Source organism: Catharus ustulatus, chromosome 6 (genome assembly GCF_009819885.2).
Source record: "Catharus ustulatus isolate bCatUst1 chromosome 6, bCatUst1.pri.v2, whole genome shotgun sequence".
Classification (NCBI taxonomy): Eukaryota; Metazoa; Chordata; class Aves; order Passeriformes; family Turdidae; genus Catharus; species Catharus ustulatus.
Genome location: NC_046226.1, coordinates 38611312 through 38627879, shown reverse-complemented (window position 1 = coordinate 38627879; position 16568 = coordinate 38611312). Strand labels below are relative to the sequence as shown.

Here is a 16568-nt window from a genome sequence, read left to right as displayed (position 1 = left end):
ACTGCTGCTGAAAAGGGCGAGTCCTTTCCCATGATATGTTTGTGCCACTTCCTGTGCTAGTTTGGTCTACTCTCCAGAAGCCTATTCACATACACATCTGATCAAACTAAAAATTTAACAGCTATGAAAATACAAGGCTTTCTGCAGCTGGCTCATACAAGGATGTATGGGTATGCCTGTATCAGGAGGCGCAGGGTTCTGCCGCTGAGAATAAAGAAAGGACAGCAACAGTTAGAGGGGGAAGAGTGAACAGCTGCTGTGGCTCAAAGCTTCTCACTTCCCCACCCCTGGACCCCACACAGGGAGTACAGCTGATTTTATGAAGAATCATCATCTTTGCAGCAGTCACAAGAGCTTTCCCATAAGTCTTATGACAGCAAGCACTGATATACTGATTGTGGCCCTGGTCAATACAGGGGTTTGGTAATTATTTCCTGGAAAGTCAGAATACAAGAAATGGATAGAGAGGAAGTTAACAAACAGTAATTCCAAACCTATGCAAGTTTGTTACTTAATTCTCTTTTGGAAAACAGTATCAAAGACCTATTTAAGATGATTTGAGGGCAGTTGAAGGACCTAGGAGGAAACACAAATAAAGCTTCAAGAAGGTGTCCCAAATAAGAGAAAAATATTTGTACCTGGGCATTAATCTGGCTCTGAGTGCTAGATTACCTGTGTACAAATTATGAGCAGATCACATAAGAAACTTCCCTCTGAATTCTGACATATGCAGCTGTTAAGTATTCATGAATGGAGTAGTCACCAGATATAACAGGACAGTGGAAACCCATCAACCCATCAGCTTCCCATCAACCACACACATGGGTAAAGTTACAGAACTGAGCCCAGCCCAGCTCTGAAACGGCTCACATACTTTAGTACAACAAAGCCAGAAACCAAAGAGAAAAATTGTTAAAACCCATGAATGTACACATCTACTACAACTATGCAATACAAAATAAGTAAAGGAAAAGGCTCTCCTATATTGCAAATAGAGTTGCACATAAATATGGGTGACTGCTACCAGCATCTTAGGCACATTAACAGTCCTAAATTTTTTAATGGAAATAAAATTAGGAAAGGAGAGAAGGGTTCATGTAAAGAGAGCAGATTTTATATGAATTTGATTCAATGCATACAAACGCAACGCATATTCTGTGGAGGTGTTGAGCAGGGGCAATGGAGACCTCCCACTCTGCAAGCAATTTCTGTATGTACATGATGAAACATAATACTATCTTTAGACAGATGTTACTACAATTTCAGAAATATCCATTAAAAATAAATATGTTTCTTTTTCTACTGACTTATTTTCATACTTTGTCTCTAATGTCGGAAATGCTGATCTGAGCAGTTAAGAAAAGCCTTTCCAGATTTTTACCATTTCCTTTTTCCTCTTTTCTCACCCTCCTCACTCCCTACATGTTATTATCTTATGAAGCCAAAGAGGAAGCCTTGGGGAATGTTACATTGAAAGCTTCTCCAGTTTAGACTAAGGAAAAAGTTCATTTCCACTCACACTAACGTGCAGTGTTAAAAGCCAGGCATGTAAAAGGCAGCTTGTTTTTCAACTCTCCTTTAGGTTTTGCACCCCCCAAACCACCTCTTTTTTTAAAAGGTGTTCTAAATGCAAGCTCTGCAAACAAAATTCTGTAAATACAGCTTATTTTAAAGTGACTTCAGGTGGTAATTTGTTTAATAGACAGGTTAGAAAACAGCTTTAAAGTATCTGTCATAACTGCAAGGTTATTCTTCCTTTAGATTTACGGGGGTTATCACAAATGCACTGTATTGCACACACTGAAGAACTCTGCTCCCTAGATGGCTGTTTTCTGTGCTGAATGTATAAGTTGCGAAAGTCATTAGTTACACACGTTAGTTACACAGTCAACAGCCCTGGGAACCCCTAGGACACAAGTACTGACATCCTCAAAGAATAGAAATTATTTGGAGAAAACAAAGTTATGTTTAAATTTTGCTAGACTGTGGTATAGGTGGGTCTGCAGCCTATCCAAATGCTTTACATTTAATCCTTAATATTAAAACCTACACATGCATATTCCACATCTTATATTTAAAATCTATAATCTTAACCCATCTTCTGTCCTGCAGAAAATGTAATGATTTTCATTTTGATATTCATACACACCAAACCAAGGGCTATGTAAGGACTTAGATTGTCTTTCTACATATGTAAAAATGAATGACACCTTCTCTAAGAGCGCACAACTTCTGATACCATCTTCTTTACTGCCATACTTGTGACACCACACAAATTCTCCTTAACCATATCAACAACAGGACAGAGCTACACTACAGTCTCAGAGATAAGCATTGCAGGCACTATAGAAACAGCTGACTGCAATCTCAAAAAACCTGAAAGCAAATTCATACAGCATAGAGATTTTATCAAGCTAGACAGAAACACAGACTATTGAAATACCAGCACAGTCAGAGTTAACAGGCACACACATTCACTTGGCTGGATCTTTGTTTGATAACTAGGAAGACTCATTTTGTTGGCTTTGCTGTTAATGCTGCAAAACATGACACCAAGTCCAAGGTTGGTTTCCTACTGCTTATGCGTCTTCAGTTTCAACTTCCTCTACACTCTATTCAATTGAATTCTGGCTATCTCCTTCCCCTTCCAGACTCATGAGCAGAAGCAATATTCCCTAGAGAAATTTGGCATGATCTCACTGTTTCGGAAAAGAGTTTTTTTACTGCATATCTGATAACTGTCCTAGATGCTTTCCTGACTCCACGCTATCACTTCTGTGAACTTATTTCCCAGTGAACTGAATCAATGGAGCCTTAATCTAACTCAGGAAATCAACTGCAATTTAGTCATAAAAAGGTAAAATCTTCACACATATCCTAGGCCAAAGATTAACAAAAATGATCTTGCATTACACAGTAATCGGAATACATCTGGATCTACCAGGTAGCAGCAGAAGCAAATTTCATAGTAGAAATACACCACTGAAAATGCTTGTCTACCAACTATACCAAACATTGTCAGGTTGGTCTCTGTTTTCCCCAGCTGCTGCACAATGTATTGAATTTGATAAGAAAAGAATAGTTTCAGCCTGAAAATGAGCATTTTGCACATAAAAAACATCACAAAACTCTTAAGCTTACATATGGTCTATGCCTAACAAATCATGAGTCTAGTTCTCTTGCTCCTGTACCTACTTTTTGTGCTCCAGTAATATTTTGAAATCTTCTAAGTCAACTGATTTATTCATTATAGCAAGTTTTGAAATGTAATGCCACATGGGATGGAGACAGGGGTTAAACTATTTTTCTGTTCAGCATTCTAAAGTCTCTTAACTGCATCTAAAAAAGGAGACAGTATCATCATTCTATTTCCAAGTTTGTTTTCCCTATTTTATAAGGACAGAATGGTTTTCCCCATTTCTCACTCATAAGGATTTTTTACTGTCTCAAAATCACAGAAATGTTGCTTACCTGCAGCAAAGTGCAGCTGTGCAAGTTAGGGAAAGACAGTGGGAAATTTACATCAAGCAAGAAATCCCTGTTCCTCAGAAAACATGACCCCTGCTCTCTGTCCTCTTCAGTCTCCATCCAGGAACGCATGTGATGGAGCCTGTATGATGCTTTCAGAGACAGGAAAAGAGCTAACCATCTGAAACAAAACACAGGAGATGCATTTATTCACTGCTTTGTGAAAGAAAGGCTTGAATATATTTACAGCATAACTCTATTTGACAGAAATGGAGGATTTTTTCAGAATATCAGGCTTACAAGGTCCTGCCTTAAAGTAAATTATTTCTACTAGAATAATTTCTTCAAATTATTCTTATTTCAATTTTTTCTAAGGTGGTTTAACTGAATCTAAGTGATTATATCAGGATATACTTTGAAGTACTTTAATCTAAAATGGTCAAGCCCCAGTTAGCCACTACTGTTTAAAACTGCACCGACTTCTTTGTAAATTACTCTACATATAAATTATTCATAACAACCTGTGTAATGAATACAGAATTTAACATAAATACCATCGAGACACATCAAGAGAAATCTGAATTACATTACTGAAGTGCAGTCAAGAAACAGTAATTTGAAATAACCAGAAAAAAAAACCTACAAAGCCCTAAAGCAGAACATCTATATTTTTAATAATGACTTACTTTTAGTCTAAAATTCCTTACAATCACTATTAACTTCACTCAGAGTCCTTTTCATAGTACACTGACTTAAAAGATCACCTCTTCTTTCAAGATAATGCAGCTGATGCTATAAATCCACAGTGCTAAGCCTACATCTCAGAATTCCATTCCATATTAAAAAAAAGTGGTGGAAAGTAGGCACTATGGCTCAGGGCTCAAGAACAACTATCACAGCACACAGGTATTCCTCGTATGCTTAAAACATACTCTCAAGTACATCTGGTAAGAATTGCACTGCACTGGCCTTCCAAAGTCTGCATTTTGCACCTGATTATGCCAGCAACCTGCAGTGTAACCCTAAGCAAACTCTGCTTTTGCCCTTTGACCATCTTGTGTGTTTACAATGGCAACTCTTTGTAACATGGAGTTTCTTGTGACAAGGGAACAAAAATTGCATTGCATAATGGTGCACTATATCTGGAGGAACACTCTAGAAGTTGTTCTAGTACTAGATAATGACATAGAAATGATAATACTAGGAGGCATAGAAAATGCAGCTTTAGAGAGGAATAACTGACATAATCTATACTTTAACTTTAATTACTAAAATAGAAAAAAAAAGTTGTCTTCACCTGGCTAAATGTCCCTGATTCATAAGGTTTGCCATTTCTGCTGGAGAGACATCAATAAACCGGAGGAAAGAAAAACAGCTTTCTTCATTGATGCCTAGATCACAGAAATACTGAAGTTAGGCCAACACATTTCACAGACACTCATAACTGAAAACTGTATTTACTTCATCAATTCAGGATAAACATTCTGTGACACATGACAAATCTAGGTGAGTAAATGGAAGATCCTAATTTAACCTAGTCTTTTAGAAATACTGAAAACTCAATTTGAATTTCTGTTGCCTGACTCCACATTCCAGTTCATTTTTCAGTGTGGGTAAGAGAAGGGCACTTACCAAAAAAGAGAAATACACTCTAGGATCAAGGGCAGCCAGTAAGAACATTAGTTTCACTTATTAAGAATCAATAGGCAGTGTGCATATGTGCAAATTCGAACAAATATCTTCCAGACAGCTGACCAGAACATGCGTACCTCAGGAGGCCTGTCTCACGTGCTCCCTCTCACCTTCTCAGGACATCAATGGGTTAGAAGGAGATGCAGGTATTGGGAGGGAAAAGCCTTGCAGGCCCACCCATGTGCATTGCATAGCCCCAACACTAGCTGAAGGGGTCCATGCTAACAGATTTCAGCATAGTAATGCAGCCAGTATCTCCTTTGCTTTAGACTTCTGAAGATTTTCCCATCTCAGTAGCTCAGTGATCTAATTAGCTCTTGTAGGAAAAATATTCAATCATCTATAATAAATTCTATCTGTCAATACCAGCAGCTTTTCTGGGGTTTTTGCTCATTGATAGATTCTGGGTCACTTGCATCTCATCTAGCTTTGAGTTGAAAGTAGGTTGGCAGTTTAAGATACAACACAGACTGTACTGGAATGAATCCAAAATTTCTTGAAATTGAACCTCTGAAAAATTCACATTAGACTAAAAAGGTAGCACTAATCTCTTGAAGCAAGTTAAAACAAGACAGACTGAATTAAGATATTGCACTAAGATTAAGCAGTAACTAAATGACAAGTTATCCAGAGATTCTTCCAGTTGCTTTCCATCCTTTCCTCTCCGAGCAAATTAAATGCATGTACAAACACTAACAAAATTCTAGTAAATTCTGATCAGATTATCTTGAAAACTAATTCATCTGGCCTCTCAGTCCTTCCCCCTGAAGAAAACATTAAAATCCAGCTTGCCTCCCAAGACTGTAAACCTACCCTTCCTGTGGAAGAGAGACTGCTGGATGTGGTCTGGTGCAAATGGCGAAAGTAAAACCCGTAACCACCTGAAAACGAAGAGAACAAAATGAAACAACATCACTAAGAAAGCGTTAACACATAACGTGTTCAATCATACAATCAGCAGAAGATACAGAGTAGTCATTCACTTCTTCATTGTAAGTATTTTAGAACTCTGAATATCTGGAATTGCACACCAGTAGAAGGAAAGTGCCATCAGTTTACAAGCACTGCTGCTAATTTGACACTGAGACACATCATTGATTGTGGAACTGCATTATATGGTCTAGAAAAGCTGATCATCGCTCTTGTCTCTTCCCTTAGCACTTCTCATAACTGAATGCAGACAAAATTAATCAAGAATTGCCATGGTTTGAGGAAATAGCAAACTGCACTTCGGCGGATTCTCCCCATCCAAGGTGAGCATCAAAAGCTGTCAAGACACTAGCAGATGCTCACATGGCATGTTGCAATAGACAGACATTGATAACTTCCTAGAATGTGAAAACTCATTGAGGGGAAATCAGGTGGGTTTTTTAGTTTTAAGAATCTTAAAGCTTAATTCTATTACTCAGTAGCAGCAACAACTCCAAACTCCTTTTCCTGACTTTCTTATTCAATCAAAGGGATATTCTATGATTAGGACTTACAAAAATAAGATAACTATGAGTAATAACACTAAATAGGCTAAACTGGATAGGAAGTAGAATTGGCTTGCCTGTCCCGTGAGTGGTTAAAGACCCTGATCTGTCCATGACGGTAGATGAACTTGGAAATCTGGTATGGCTTTAGGGAGATGTGAAATGGAGACCAAGTCTCTTGTCGCTCAAACAGCTCTGGGTGATTGCACACCTGTAAGACAGAGAGCATGTCAAAAGCTGGGAGGAATTAACTTAGTCCAATGCAGCACCTACATCCCAAATCAACCATAACCAATGATCACTAAAACCTCAGTGTTGCTTAATATTGCATGGTTATTTTAGTGTATCTGCTCAAATTTGAATACAGCACCATATCTTTTGCTCTTCACAAAACAGCTATTACCTCTTCTTCCCAAGTGAATGGCTTCCTTCAACCAAACTAACCTTTGCAACCAAACCAGTTAGCAGATGCACGGCCAAAGCTCTTCACCCAACATCAAGCTACACTGCATACAAAACACAACTGAACTGCATGCAAACTTGCTTACCTATGCCAGATTTTTTTAAATATTGTGTTTTCTAGAAGCCATATTTTAGTTCTGTGCTAATGAACAATCACACTTTTCAAAAATTATTATTTAAAATAGCCTTACCTTCCTAAACTGCATGACTAGATTCATGAGACTACTAGTGGTGGTCTGTGCTTGCTGAGTAGTGCCCATTGATGACTGCAGGAGGTCATCAATAGAGATTTTGTTTTTCAGAGCTTGGTACAAGAGCTTCTGTCGACTTGTCTGCTGGCAGTACATAAGAATTTCAATCTGCAAAATGATAATACAGATTTAGCCATTTCTATCTCTGAAATGAAGGATGATGACATCAGTGTACATAAAGCCGAGTAACACCTTGAGAAAAACATAACTTTCTCAAAAAATACATCTATAGGCAGTTGCATTCAGATCTGCATTTCAGGATCTAACCTGGAAAGGACTTAACTGATAGCTGTGTTTTGGAAAGTTCGCATAAGGATGTAGGAGACTTTAAAAGTACATGAACATAACTAAGTCAACAGATATTCTTAAGAAGCTGAAACCACATCTGCAGCTGATCAGTTTAAAATCTGACTTCAATTCTACCATCCTACAATTCCCCACTTAGAGCAATAATAAGGAGTACCAGGAGCCCACAACAGTGATGGGTGCATTGCACAACAACAGTGTCTGTGGGAAGTTCACAGACGATAAAATTAATAAACACATCAGAACAAACTAGCTGTCTCTCAGCCAATGGTGCAAAACCCAGGGACTGCTCACCACAAGATCATGTAGTATTGCTAACATCCATGTGAAATTAAAAGAGACTGACAAGAGAGAAGAGCGTGATGCTGCCACTATGTATTTCTCACTCTTGTATGGGCAAAAAAATCCTAAACCCCTGCCAAATCCTTCACAAAGGCAACCTGAAATGCTCGTCATCCAGTCACTGCTGCATCAATCTCTTTCGCTGCCATTAGGGATACTTATGTCAAGTTAATGCGGACTAAAGAGGTTTCATTTTTAACTGGTAGCAAAATGTTTTCCCTGGAAAAAAAGGTTGTTAGAGGTTCTTCAGTTACATGCACATCTAATGACATTGCTGGGATGTGGTGCAAGAAAGTGAAGCTCCAAGAGAAGTCTACAGTCAAATTTCAGGTACGCAAACTGACAAATGAGTTTGCAAAAATCAGATCCAGAACAGAGCTATGACAACACAGCTGTAATACTCACTCCAGAGAAATACTTTTTCTCACCTTATCTGACAGTTCATTTTCCACATCCTTCTTGATTCTTCTCAACATGAAAGGCTTTAGGATCATGTGCAAGCGGGATAGCTGGTCTGAAATAAAGGGAAGGGGAAAGAAAGAACAATTATTTCAAGGAAGAAAATTACATGGTGCTTTACACGAAGTCCCTTACTGCTCAGCTATTTCCCCCCCATGTGAGTTCTTACAGCATGGAGTCGATATTTCTCTGTTGATTTTTCTTTTTCTAAATGAGTGCTGTGCCACGCTGTTTTTCTATTCATTACACATGCTATATTACAGTCAGAAACAGAAACTTCAATATAAACTATTGACAACAATCCAGTAATGTTCCAATCCCATTATGTACCCTCTGCTTTAAATGCCGTATCTCATAGAGAGGTTAGCCATTATTAGTTCAAAAAGGAACAGATTCTTAATACAAAAATGACAGCAGTTACACACTGCACTCACTCTCATCAATGGCAGATTTGTTCTCTGCATGACTCTCTATGTCCTTAGAAAACCACTCATTGAACTCTTCATGGGAATCAAACAGTGTTGGCATGATAAAATGCAGCAGGGCCCACAGCTAAAAGGAGAGGAGAAAACACTAGATTAGCAGGAGTCATCCTACTGTGGACAAGGTAATTGAGGATCCCAAAATCTTGCAGCTCGTTATAAGCAAAATCACCTTACTAGTGATCATGAGACATGGCAAAATTAAACAAAATCCCAGCTGCATTTTCTTTCTGCATCCCCCCCAAAATTCCACAGATAGTAACTTTAAAAAACCCCATTAGAAAGCAGCAAGAAATACAGCATAATTACTTCAGCCAACAAAAGGAAAAGTCACTAGAATTAGATTTCATCCTGTAATCTATTACTTCAAATATCTTTAGTTTTACTTTTATTTCAATGTGTGGCAAGTTTTTATAATTTTCCCTCACAGAGTTGATTCATGTTTGTTTGCCAGTGATTTGCTACAAGCACAATCTCACAATCACACAAATACAACAGATTTCTCAACTATTCACTTATATTTAGTATGCATTCTTGTTATAAAGAAAAATCCACTCTTGTGAACTCCCAAATACCTCAGCCATCGTGTTCTGGATTGGGGTCCCAGTCAACAACAATCTGTTTCGACACTGGAACTGTAGTAGGATCTTCCAACGAACACTGGTGAATAAAAGTAAGAAAAATCATTTCTAGAGAAAACTGTAGAATGATATGAAACATAGGGTACTTTAAGGCCAATTGCTTCCAGTGAGTTTCCCAAATGATCTTTGGAAGTCACTGGACAAAACTATTACAGCTGTTCCCCAGTCTTTCAAAAGTAGCCTTTTTCCAATTTAAAAAGATATTAAGAGAACATAATTTATTTTATTTTTCTAAGTATCTTTTTTACTCATTTTTAAAACAAATTCTTACTAATAAAATCTCATTATCAGAATAATTAACTTTCCAAAAGAAACAGGTACTTTGAATGTCATGTCATGTATTTTTCAGACTTTACAAGAGGAAGTGTATAGGCAGCTGTGGCAGGAGCACCAAGCTATCCATTAAAATCACCTTAGAGGGGTGATTTCCCAAGAATGCTGAAGAGACAAACTTTGGTCAGAATGAGGCCGCATCTAAAGCAGTCATCAACTTACTGAGCACAGTGGCAACTTGGACAAAGGTTATGGGAAAGCAATTACAGAAGTAAAGACGGACAAATCCATTACTTGAAAACAAACAGAAAATTTTCTGGCATAGAGTCTCATGACACAGATTGGGCTTTACTGCAGCCAACAAGTACTCATGGGGTTCTGACCTTCATTCATGTCTGGAAATGCCACTGCATAAGGAATCAAAATAACACATTAAATGGAGCCAATATAAGCAATATAAGCTAAAGACCGCAGGCCATTCACCAGGCAGAATTCTGTGAGTAGTCAGAAGGGAAAGTGAACAATATTTCACACTGTTTTGTTTAACTGTCCTCTGCTCCATACAAACTTCTGCTCCAGAGCTACCTTTTAATTACATATTTGGAAAATCGAAATGCAAAAAACCTAATGGATTAATTCAGTGTCAGAGAGTTATATAGATATTTAACTAGGTCAGATACTTGAGGGGTCTTACGTGCGTAAATTTTAACTTCTATCATTTTATGTTCTCTTGATATTCCCCCAAGAGGTTGATCCACAGAAAAGATTTTGTTTCCAGTTAGTTTATTACCTGGAGCTACTCTTGAGTGCTTGTGCTTCATCCAGCACCATATACTGCCACTTCACTCGCTGGAAATACTTCACATCCTGCACTACCAGCTGGTAACTGGTAATTACCACGTGGAAAGGAGCATCCTGAGTATACAATGTCTTCTATAACCACAAAAGAAGAAACAAGTGTCCACATAGTGTAAATACATTGTCAAGAGTTCACTGCAATTGCAAACTTCTGTTTTACAATCTTCTCATTACTATTGCATTTTCCCCACCTGATTTTTAAAATTAATTATATCACAGTTACTCAACGAGTGGATCTGGACTTCCACCCTTGAACAATTTCACACACTTCTTAACGTGCAAGACAAGACCTGGGTACTGAACCCTACAAAATGCTATTGTTAAATAAGGATCAATCTTGACAGAACTGCAGGGATTCTGGATTGGGGCATTCTGAGTCAGGCTACTCAAACAGAACAAACAGGCCTTGACACTGAAACTTCCTGCTTTATTTACAGAGCTCTAGTTCTTTGTCTGAACTCCACACTGCATTGAATTGCACTGAGTGCTAATGCTCTTCAGCATAAGAGAAGTCTTCACCTCATTATCTTAATGAAAATGCTACTACAGGAATGAAGAAACTGCATCCACACATTAGTTTAGTTTGGTGATGTGTAGCAACAGTTTCTGGTCTACTCTGCACAAAGAAAGTCAAAGCACATGCTTATGCTGGTATTACCTGACTCCAGAACTTTCTGATCACTTTTCTATCGTGAGGATTTCCCCAATAAGGTAGCACCTGAAACAGTAAAAAAAAGAGAAAGACATTATTTTCAAATAATGACACCAGTTCTGGAATTTTATAGTCTGTAGTCTACAAAATGACATACCTCTTTTCGCCAGAACAACAAAAAGGGAAATTATCTTTTTTACCACCAAGAAAAATCAAAAAGCATTTAAAAATATTCCGAAAAAGAGCATTGCAGCAAAAGGTATACCAAGCAACTTGGCCTAATCAAGCTATGCTGAGAATCTAAAAATGCCCATTAGCATTTAACACAGGCCATCTAGCCAGGTTTTTCTAAAAATTAAAAATTATATTTTGCTTATGACAGAAAGAGGTCTGCACTCAACTGCTATAGATAAACCTAGAGGACTAGATGGCTTGTTGCCTGATTAACAACTCCATGGTCCTGTTGGTTTTCTCTTCAGAACTGACCCTAAAATCCTAAGATGAATTTAAAATGTCTGGCCTGGATATATTTAATACAATAACTTTAAAAGCAAGCACAGTTGCCAGAGAAAACTGTTAAACTATCTACAGATCAAAATTGCATGGGTCCTATTACTCAGAGCTTTGCAGAGCACTGTCTTCCTGTCACTGGTTAATAACATTGTACTGCCATCTCCTGCCTGGTGGAAGGACCTACAGTCAGCTGAGACTGGGAGGTCTGGGAGGAAGGAAGAATGCTGCCTTCTGAGGTGGTGAAAAGTCTTACTTCAACTAACAGGTTCAAAAATCTTCCTACTGTTCTGAAATAAGGATGCTTGTAAAACAACCAGACTGATCAAAAAGTGATCTTTTAGTTTACATATTCTGCCATGGACATGATTTACTACAAACAGAAGTGACTGCACACTTCTGTATGACTAGAGCCAGAAACAAAACTAGTTGAAAAAGACTGAAGTTGGAAACATGTGACAGCAAGTTCAGAAAACTTTTTTTTAAAATATGTTTTGTTCCATGGATGAGGTAAACATCAGCATGCAATAACATCATCGTGCCAAAGAACAGCTGTACAATGATATAAGCAGTTCAGGGTTTAAGTCAAAAAAGAGAAAACTATCTTTTTACAAGCATCCATACTGCATTTTTCAAACATTTGCTGTATTTAATTCCTGAGAAGGAGAAAGCATAATCAGTTGCTTGCCTATTCTATACAATGAACCAATCAAAGGAAGTGGGAGAAAGCAGAATGGCCAACAGCTCTCAAGTTTTCTAATCAAGACCCCCTATTATTTTAGGCTATGAAAAGACACAAATGGATTATTTTTAGGTTGTGTTGGCTTTTTTTTTCTTTTGAGTACCTCCACAACACAAGTGTTTGTATTTCTTCATTAGTTGCTTTAAAGGCTTGGTAATGCCAATTTATTCCAAAATGCAAGTCACTTGAATAATCCAGTACTGAACCATGCTCTAGCATAATTGAACTATTCTCTCTTCTCCTCACACAGATATCTCAAACTACACAACACCACAACCAACACACAGTCTTATCATGGATCTCCAAAGCAAGCTATCTGAAAAAAGCTAAGTCCTTTAATTTTGTCCTGCCCCAGATCAAAAAAATCAAGTATCACTTACAGTAATATATTCAAAGTATTTTCCCTGAACTTTTTAAAGTAGCCAAGACATTCAAACAATTAGCCTGATGTCACTGGTATACTGGCTACTCATAACTAGGTGCCTTCTATTGTTTTCTGTAAAAAGGAAAATCTCATGTTTCAAATAAACCCAATCAAGACTTCTTCATTTCAAAGGTTACCATATTAACAATTCAAATTCTTAAACTATGATCTGTTCCTCTTTGCAGATGTAACTGCAAAGCTTCTGACAATATCCTGAATTCTGACATAACAGTACTGTTTTAGCAGTACACGTTTCTTTTCAAGTTTTCCTTTGCAGCACTCCAATGTTTTCCACTGCGGCACAGATAAGCAGCATGTTTTTCAGTAACTGATAGCTCCTCACTTTCTAATTTACTATTTACTATTTCTATTTACTATGTTTTCACATTCACAATATATCTGAAAAACTCCATTTGTTTTCTTTCAGTCTTTTTGTTATTTTTATGCTTCTCTTCTCTCCTTTTTCTTATTAATGGTATGTCCATGATTCTTCTATTTTTCTGTAATAATTACACTTTGCTTCCCTCTTATCTGTTCAGCATTTGTTCACATGCAATCTTTATCTGACTCAAATTCATATGAATGACTGAAAACACAGCTCTAACCCTAAAGACATTACATAAAACTTGGTATGTAATTCTTGGTTCTGCTGCCAGGCCCACATGTTAAAATTACATGCCCCCTTGCTGTCCTAATGTAGTTCCTTACTGAGAAGGTGTCTTTTTAGTCGATGCAAAATGAAAGTCATGTGATTAAAGAAAGAATATTTTTAAGCCCTAGATAACTAAACACTCCAGAAAAAAACAGGATGAGGGAAAAAAATACCAGAAACAGTCTCATTACAGAGATTCACATTCCAAGGTCAGTAAGCACCCATATGTGATACAGAACTCAGGAAAACAAAATGGTTTACTCTGTTTCTGTTTACATCTTTTTGAGAAAACAGAAAGAACTTCTCGGACATGCTCATTACCTTAAATTTAGGTACGAATCTGGCAAACTCCTGGTGCCAGTTGTTCAGGGTAGAGGCAGGCGAAATTATTAAAAAAGGTCCCCAGATGTTCTCTCTCTGAAAAACACACATAAAAAATTAAATTAAAAAAAAATAATTGAAGGGAGGTAATATAGAGATGGTTAGATATGGCTTTACATCTACTAAATGACAGTAGCTACATGACAGAGAACTGTATGCAACATTTCAAACATGCAGGGTGATATAAAATCAAACAGAGCAGACCTAATGTTTAACCAAGACTTATTTCATAACAGCAAAGTTGCTCCCACAACAAACTCCTTTGTTTCTGACAGTTGCCACCTTTATGGTATTAACTATATAGCCCTGCCATTTTGATAAGAAAAAGAACTTCAGGTGGCATTGAAAAACTTTGCTCTGACACATCACAAATTACAGTACTCTCTGGTGAATAACTGAGTTGATCCATTAATATATTAGCAGTTACAAGCTGGCCCTCATAAAAGAGAGGCAGAAGAATAGAACTTCGTATAACTTTCTAAAACTTCAAGGTGCAGTGTCACAGGGAGACAAGATTGTTATTCCTTCCACACAGATGAGCTCAAGAACCTCCAGCTCCACACACCTTTACAGTATTTTGGCCAACAGTGCCAGTAACATAAAGAAGTGCACACAATTGTCACTAGTGCAGCTAATTTTGCTTCTAGTGTCACTTCACTGATACCTTCTATTTAGGGCAAGTGACTGGATTGCAATCAAGACCTTTATTTTTTAAATAAATGTATCTATTTCTGCATTAAGAAATAAGCTCCTGTTGTTTACTATGTTTGTTTGCCTGCCCTGGCACAGAAGAATCACTATGCTTCCTAAAAAACCCCACTGGAATATGTAAATTAATGCTAATTGCCTCAAGCTCAGAATTTGAGCACTTTGATCTGTAAAACTCAGTGAACCATCAAGGGTACAACTTGTTCTCTCCTGAGGCTTTTACATTCAGTGTGAGAAGATACTATCTGTGAATAAATGAAGACTCTATATAAATAAAAACTGACATATATACATATTTATAACTATTTCAATAGCTCTACTTGAAAACAATGTATAAAATACCTTTTAAGACATTTAAGCTTTATAATCCAAAATTCATTTCCAACATGTATGCATCTTCTAGGATGCGTATCAGGAACAAGCTACAATCCACCTACCTCAGCCAGATGTGCAAGGAGAGCAATACTTTGTACTGTTTTACCCAGACCCATTTCATCTGCCAGGATTCCATTGATGCCCTGCAAAAGATCCATGCATGAACACCTTTGTTTTACTACTTTTAGCAAAAAAATCCCAAGCAGAAGAGTTGCTACTGAGTTGAGTGAGAACAGCCACACTAACAACTCTGACACTTTATCATCTCTTACATCTGCTCCTGAGAGGTAACTGATCTCAACTGTATTTGATTGATCTCTCAGTCTAATTTTTCTCCTAAACATCTCTGCACCTCATGATCCTATTGTGACCTGGGTACACTCACAAGGACAAGACTACCTGCAGTTTATCAGCTGACCCAAGCCTGAAACAGTATGCAACTCCAAGTTGAAGTCTCCTCCATGTATGATCTAAGTGATACAGCTGTATAAACCCCATCAGGAACACTGAAGTCAATGTCCCATTCAAACTGTTTTGTCCTCAATAATCAAGAACACTGGTGCATGGCCTACCTAATATTTTTCTTTCTTCCAAATACATTAAAGATCAACTATACACAGTCTTTTTAAAAAACAGTACATTCTTTTGGCCAACTTTAATGACTCATATAATCTCAGAAGTTATAAAAATTTGCAAGATGTACTAATATACCTGCTCATATAGGTTAGCCAGCCAGTTCATGCCTTTCAGTTGATAAGCTTTCAGTTTTCCATTGAAAATGGTAGGCTGTGGAATATCTTCTCCTGCTCGGATAGATGGATTTGCTAAGCTGTAGCTCTCTCCAAACCCAGTACCAGACTTGTTAGCAGCCCGTAAAGCAGCTGCCCGGCTCTCCTTCGCATCTTCATCAAATGACCTGGTCTGAACAGGAAGAGCAAGGTAGTGCAGAAGACGGTGAATACATCCACTTATCAAGAAACTGTATTGTAAAAGGCTTTACAATTCACATTAAAACATGATACTCGCCAGAAATGAAGAGAAAATGAGCCTGTTCCTATAACCCAAATCTTTATACTTTGGTTTTCTACTTATTTAGCACAAAATGTGTCAAGGGAATTAAATTAAAATCTGGCCCCCGGATTAACCTATTTGACTCAACCTCTATGAAAGATCCTGGTACTGTGGCCTCTGCCAATTATTTTGCCTGCTCTCTTACTTCATGGATCCAAAAAACACATACCCGGGCTTGATGAATCTGGTAAGCATCCTCAGCATTCTTCAGAGCTTGGGCCTTGTAATAGTTGCTATCTGAAAATACCATATCCATATTAGAGCTCTGCAGCAGTAACCACCCAAACTCACAGATAAATTCCAATAATTGCAGCACTCCCTCTTGCAGAGAAAGATGTTGTGCT

At 37.7% G+C, this 16568-nt stretch overlaps 1 protein-coding gene across 3 annotated transcripts in view; it reads right to left on the bottom strand.

Annotated features, from left to right (window-relative positions):
• The window catches only part of INO80 (INO80 complex ATPase subunit), a 64386-nt gene that overhangs the window by 29348 nt on the left and 18470 nt on the right, over positions 1 to 16568 (bottom strand). For all 3 annotated transcript variants that reach the window (XM_033062631.2, XM_033062630.2, XM_033062632.2), the window contains exons 11-24: positions 16394 to 16461; positions 15865 to 16074; positions 15216 to 15296; positions 14011 to 14106; positions 11368 to 11427; positions 10642 to 10784; positions 9513 to 9597; positions 8890 to 9007; positions 8425 to 8510; positions 7289 to 7456; positions 6713 to 6846; positions 5974 to 6041; positions 4766 to 4859; positions 3472 to 3649 (exon numbers count right to left, since the gene is read on the bottom strand). In XM_033062631.2, the coding sequence (XP_032918522.1) occupies positions 3472 to 3649; positions 4766 to 4859; positions 5974 to 6041; positions 6713 to 6846; positions 7289 to 7456; positions 8425 to 8510; positions 8890 to 9007; positions 9513 to 9597; positions 10642 to 10784; positions 11368 to 11427; positions 14011 to 14106; positions 15216 to 15296; positions 15865 to 16074; positions 16394 to 16461 (1589 nt within the window). The remainder of the gene's footprint in view (positions 1 to 3471; positions 3650 to 4765; positions 4860 to 5973; positions 6042 to 6712; positions 6847 to 7288; positions 7457 to 8424; positions 8511 to 8889; positions 9008 to 9512; positions 9598 to 10641; positions 10785 to 11367; positions 11428 to 14010; positions 14107 to 15215; positions 15297 to 15864; positions 16075 to 16393; positions 16462 to 16568) is intronic.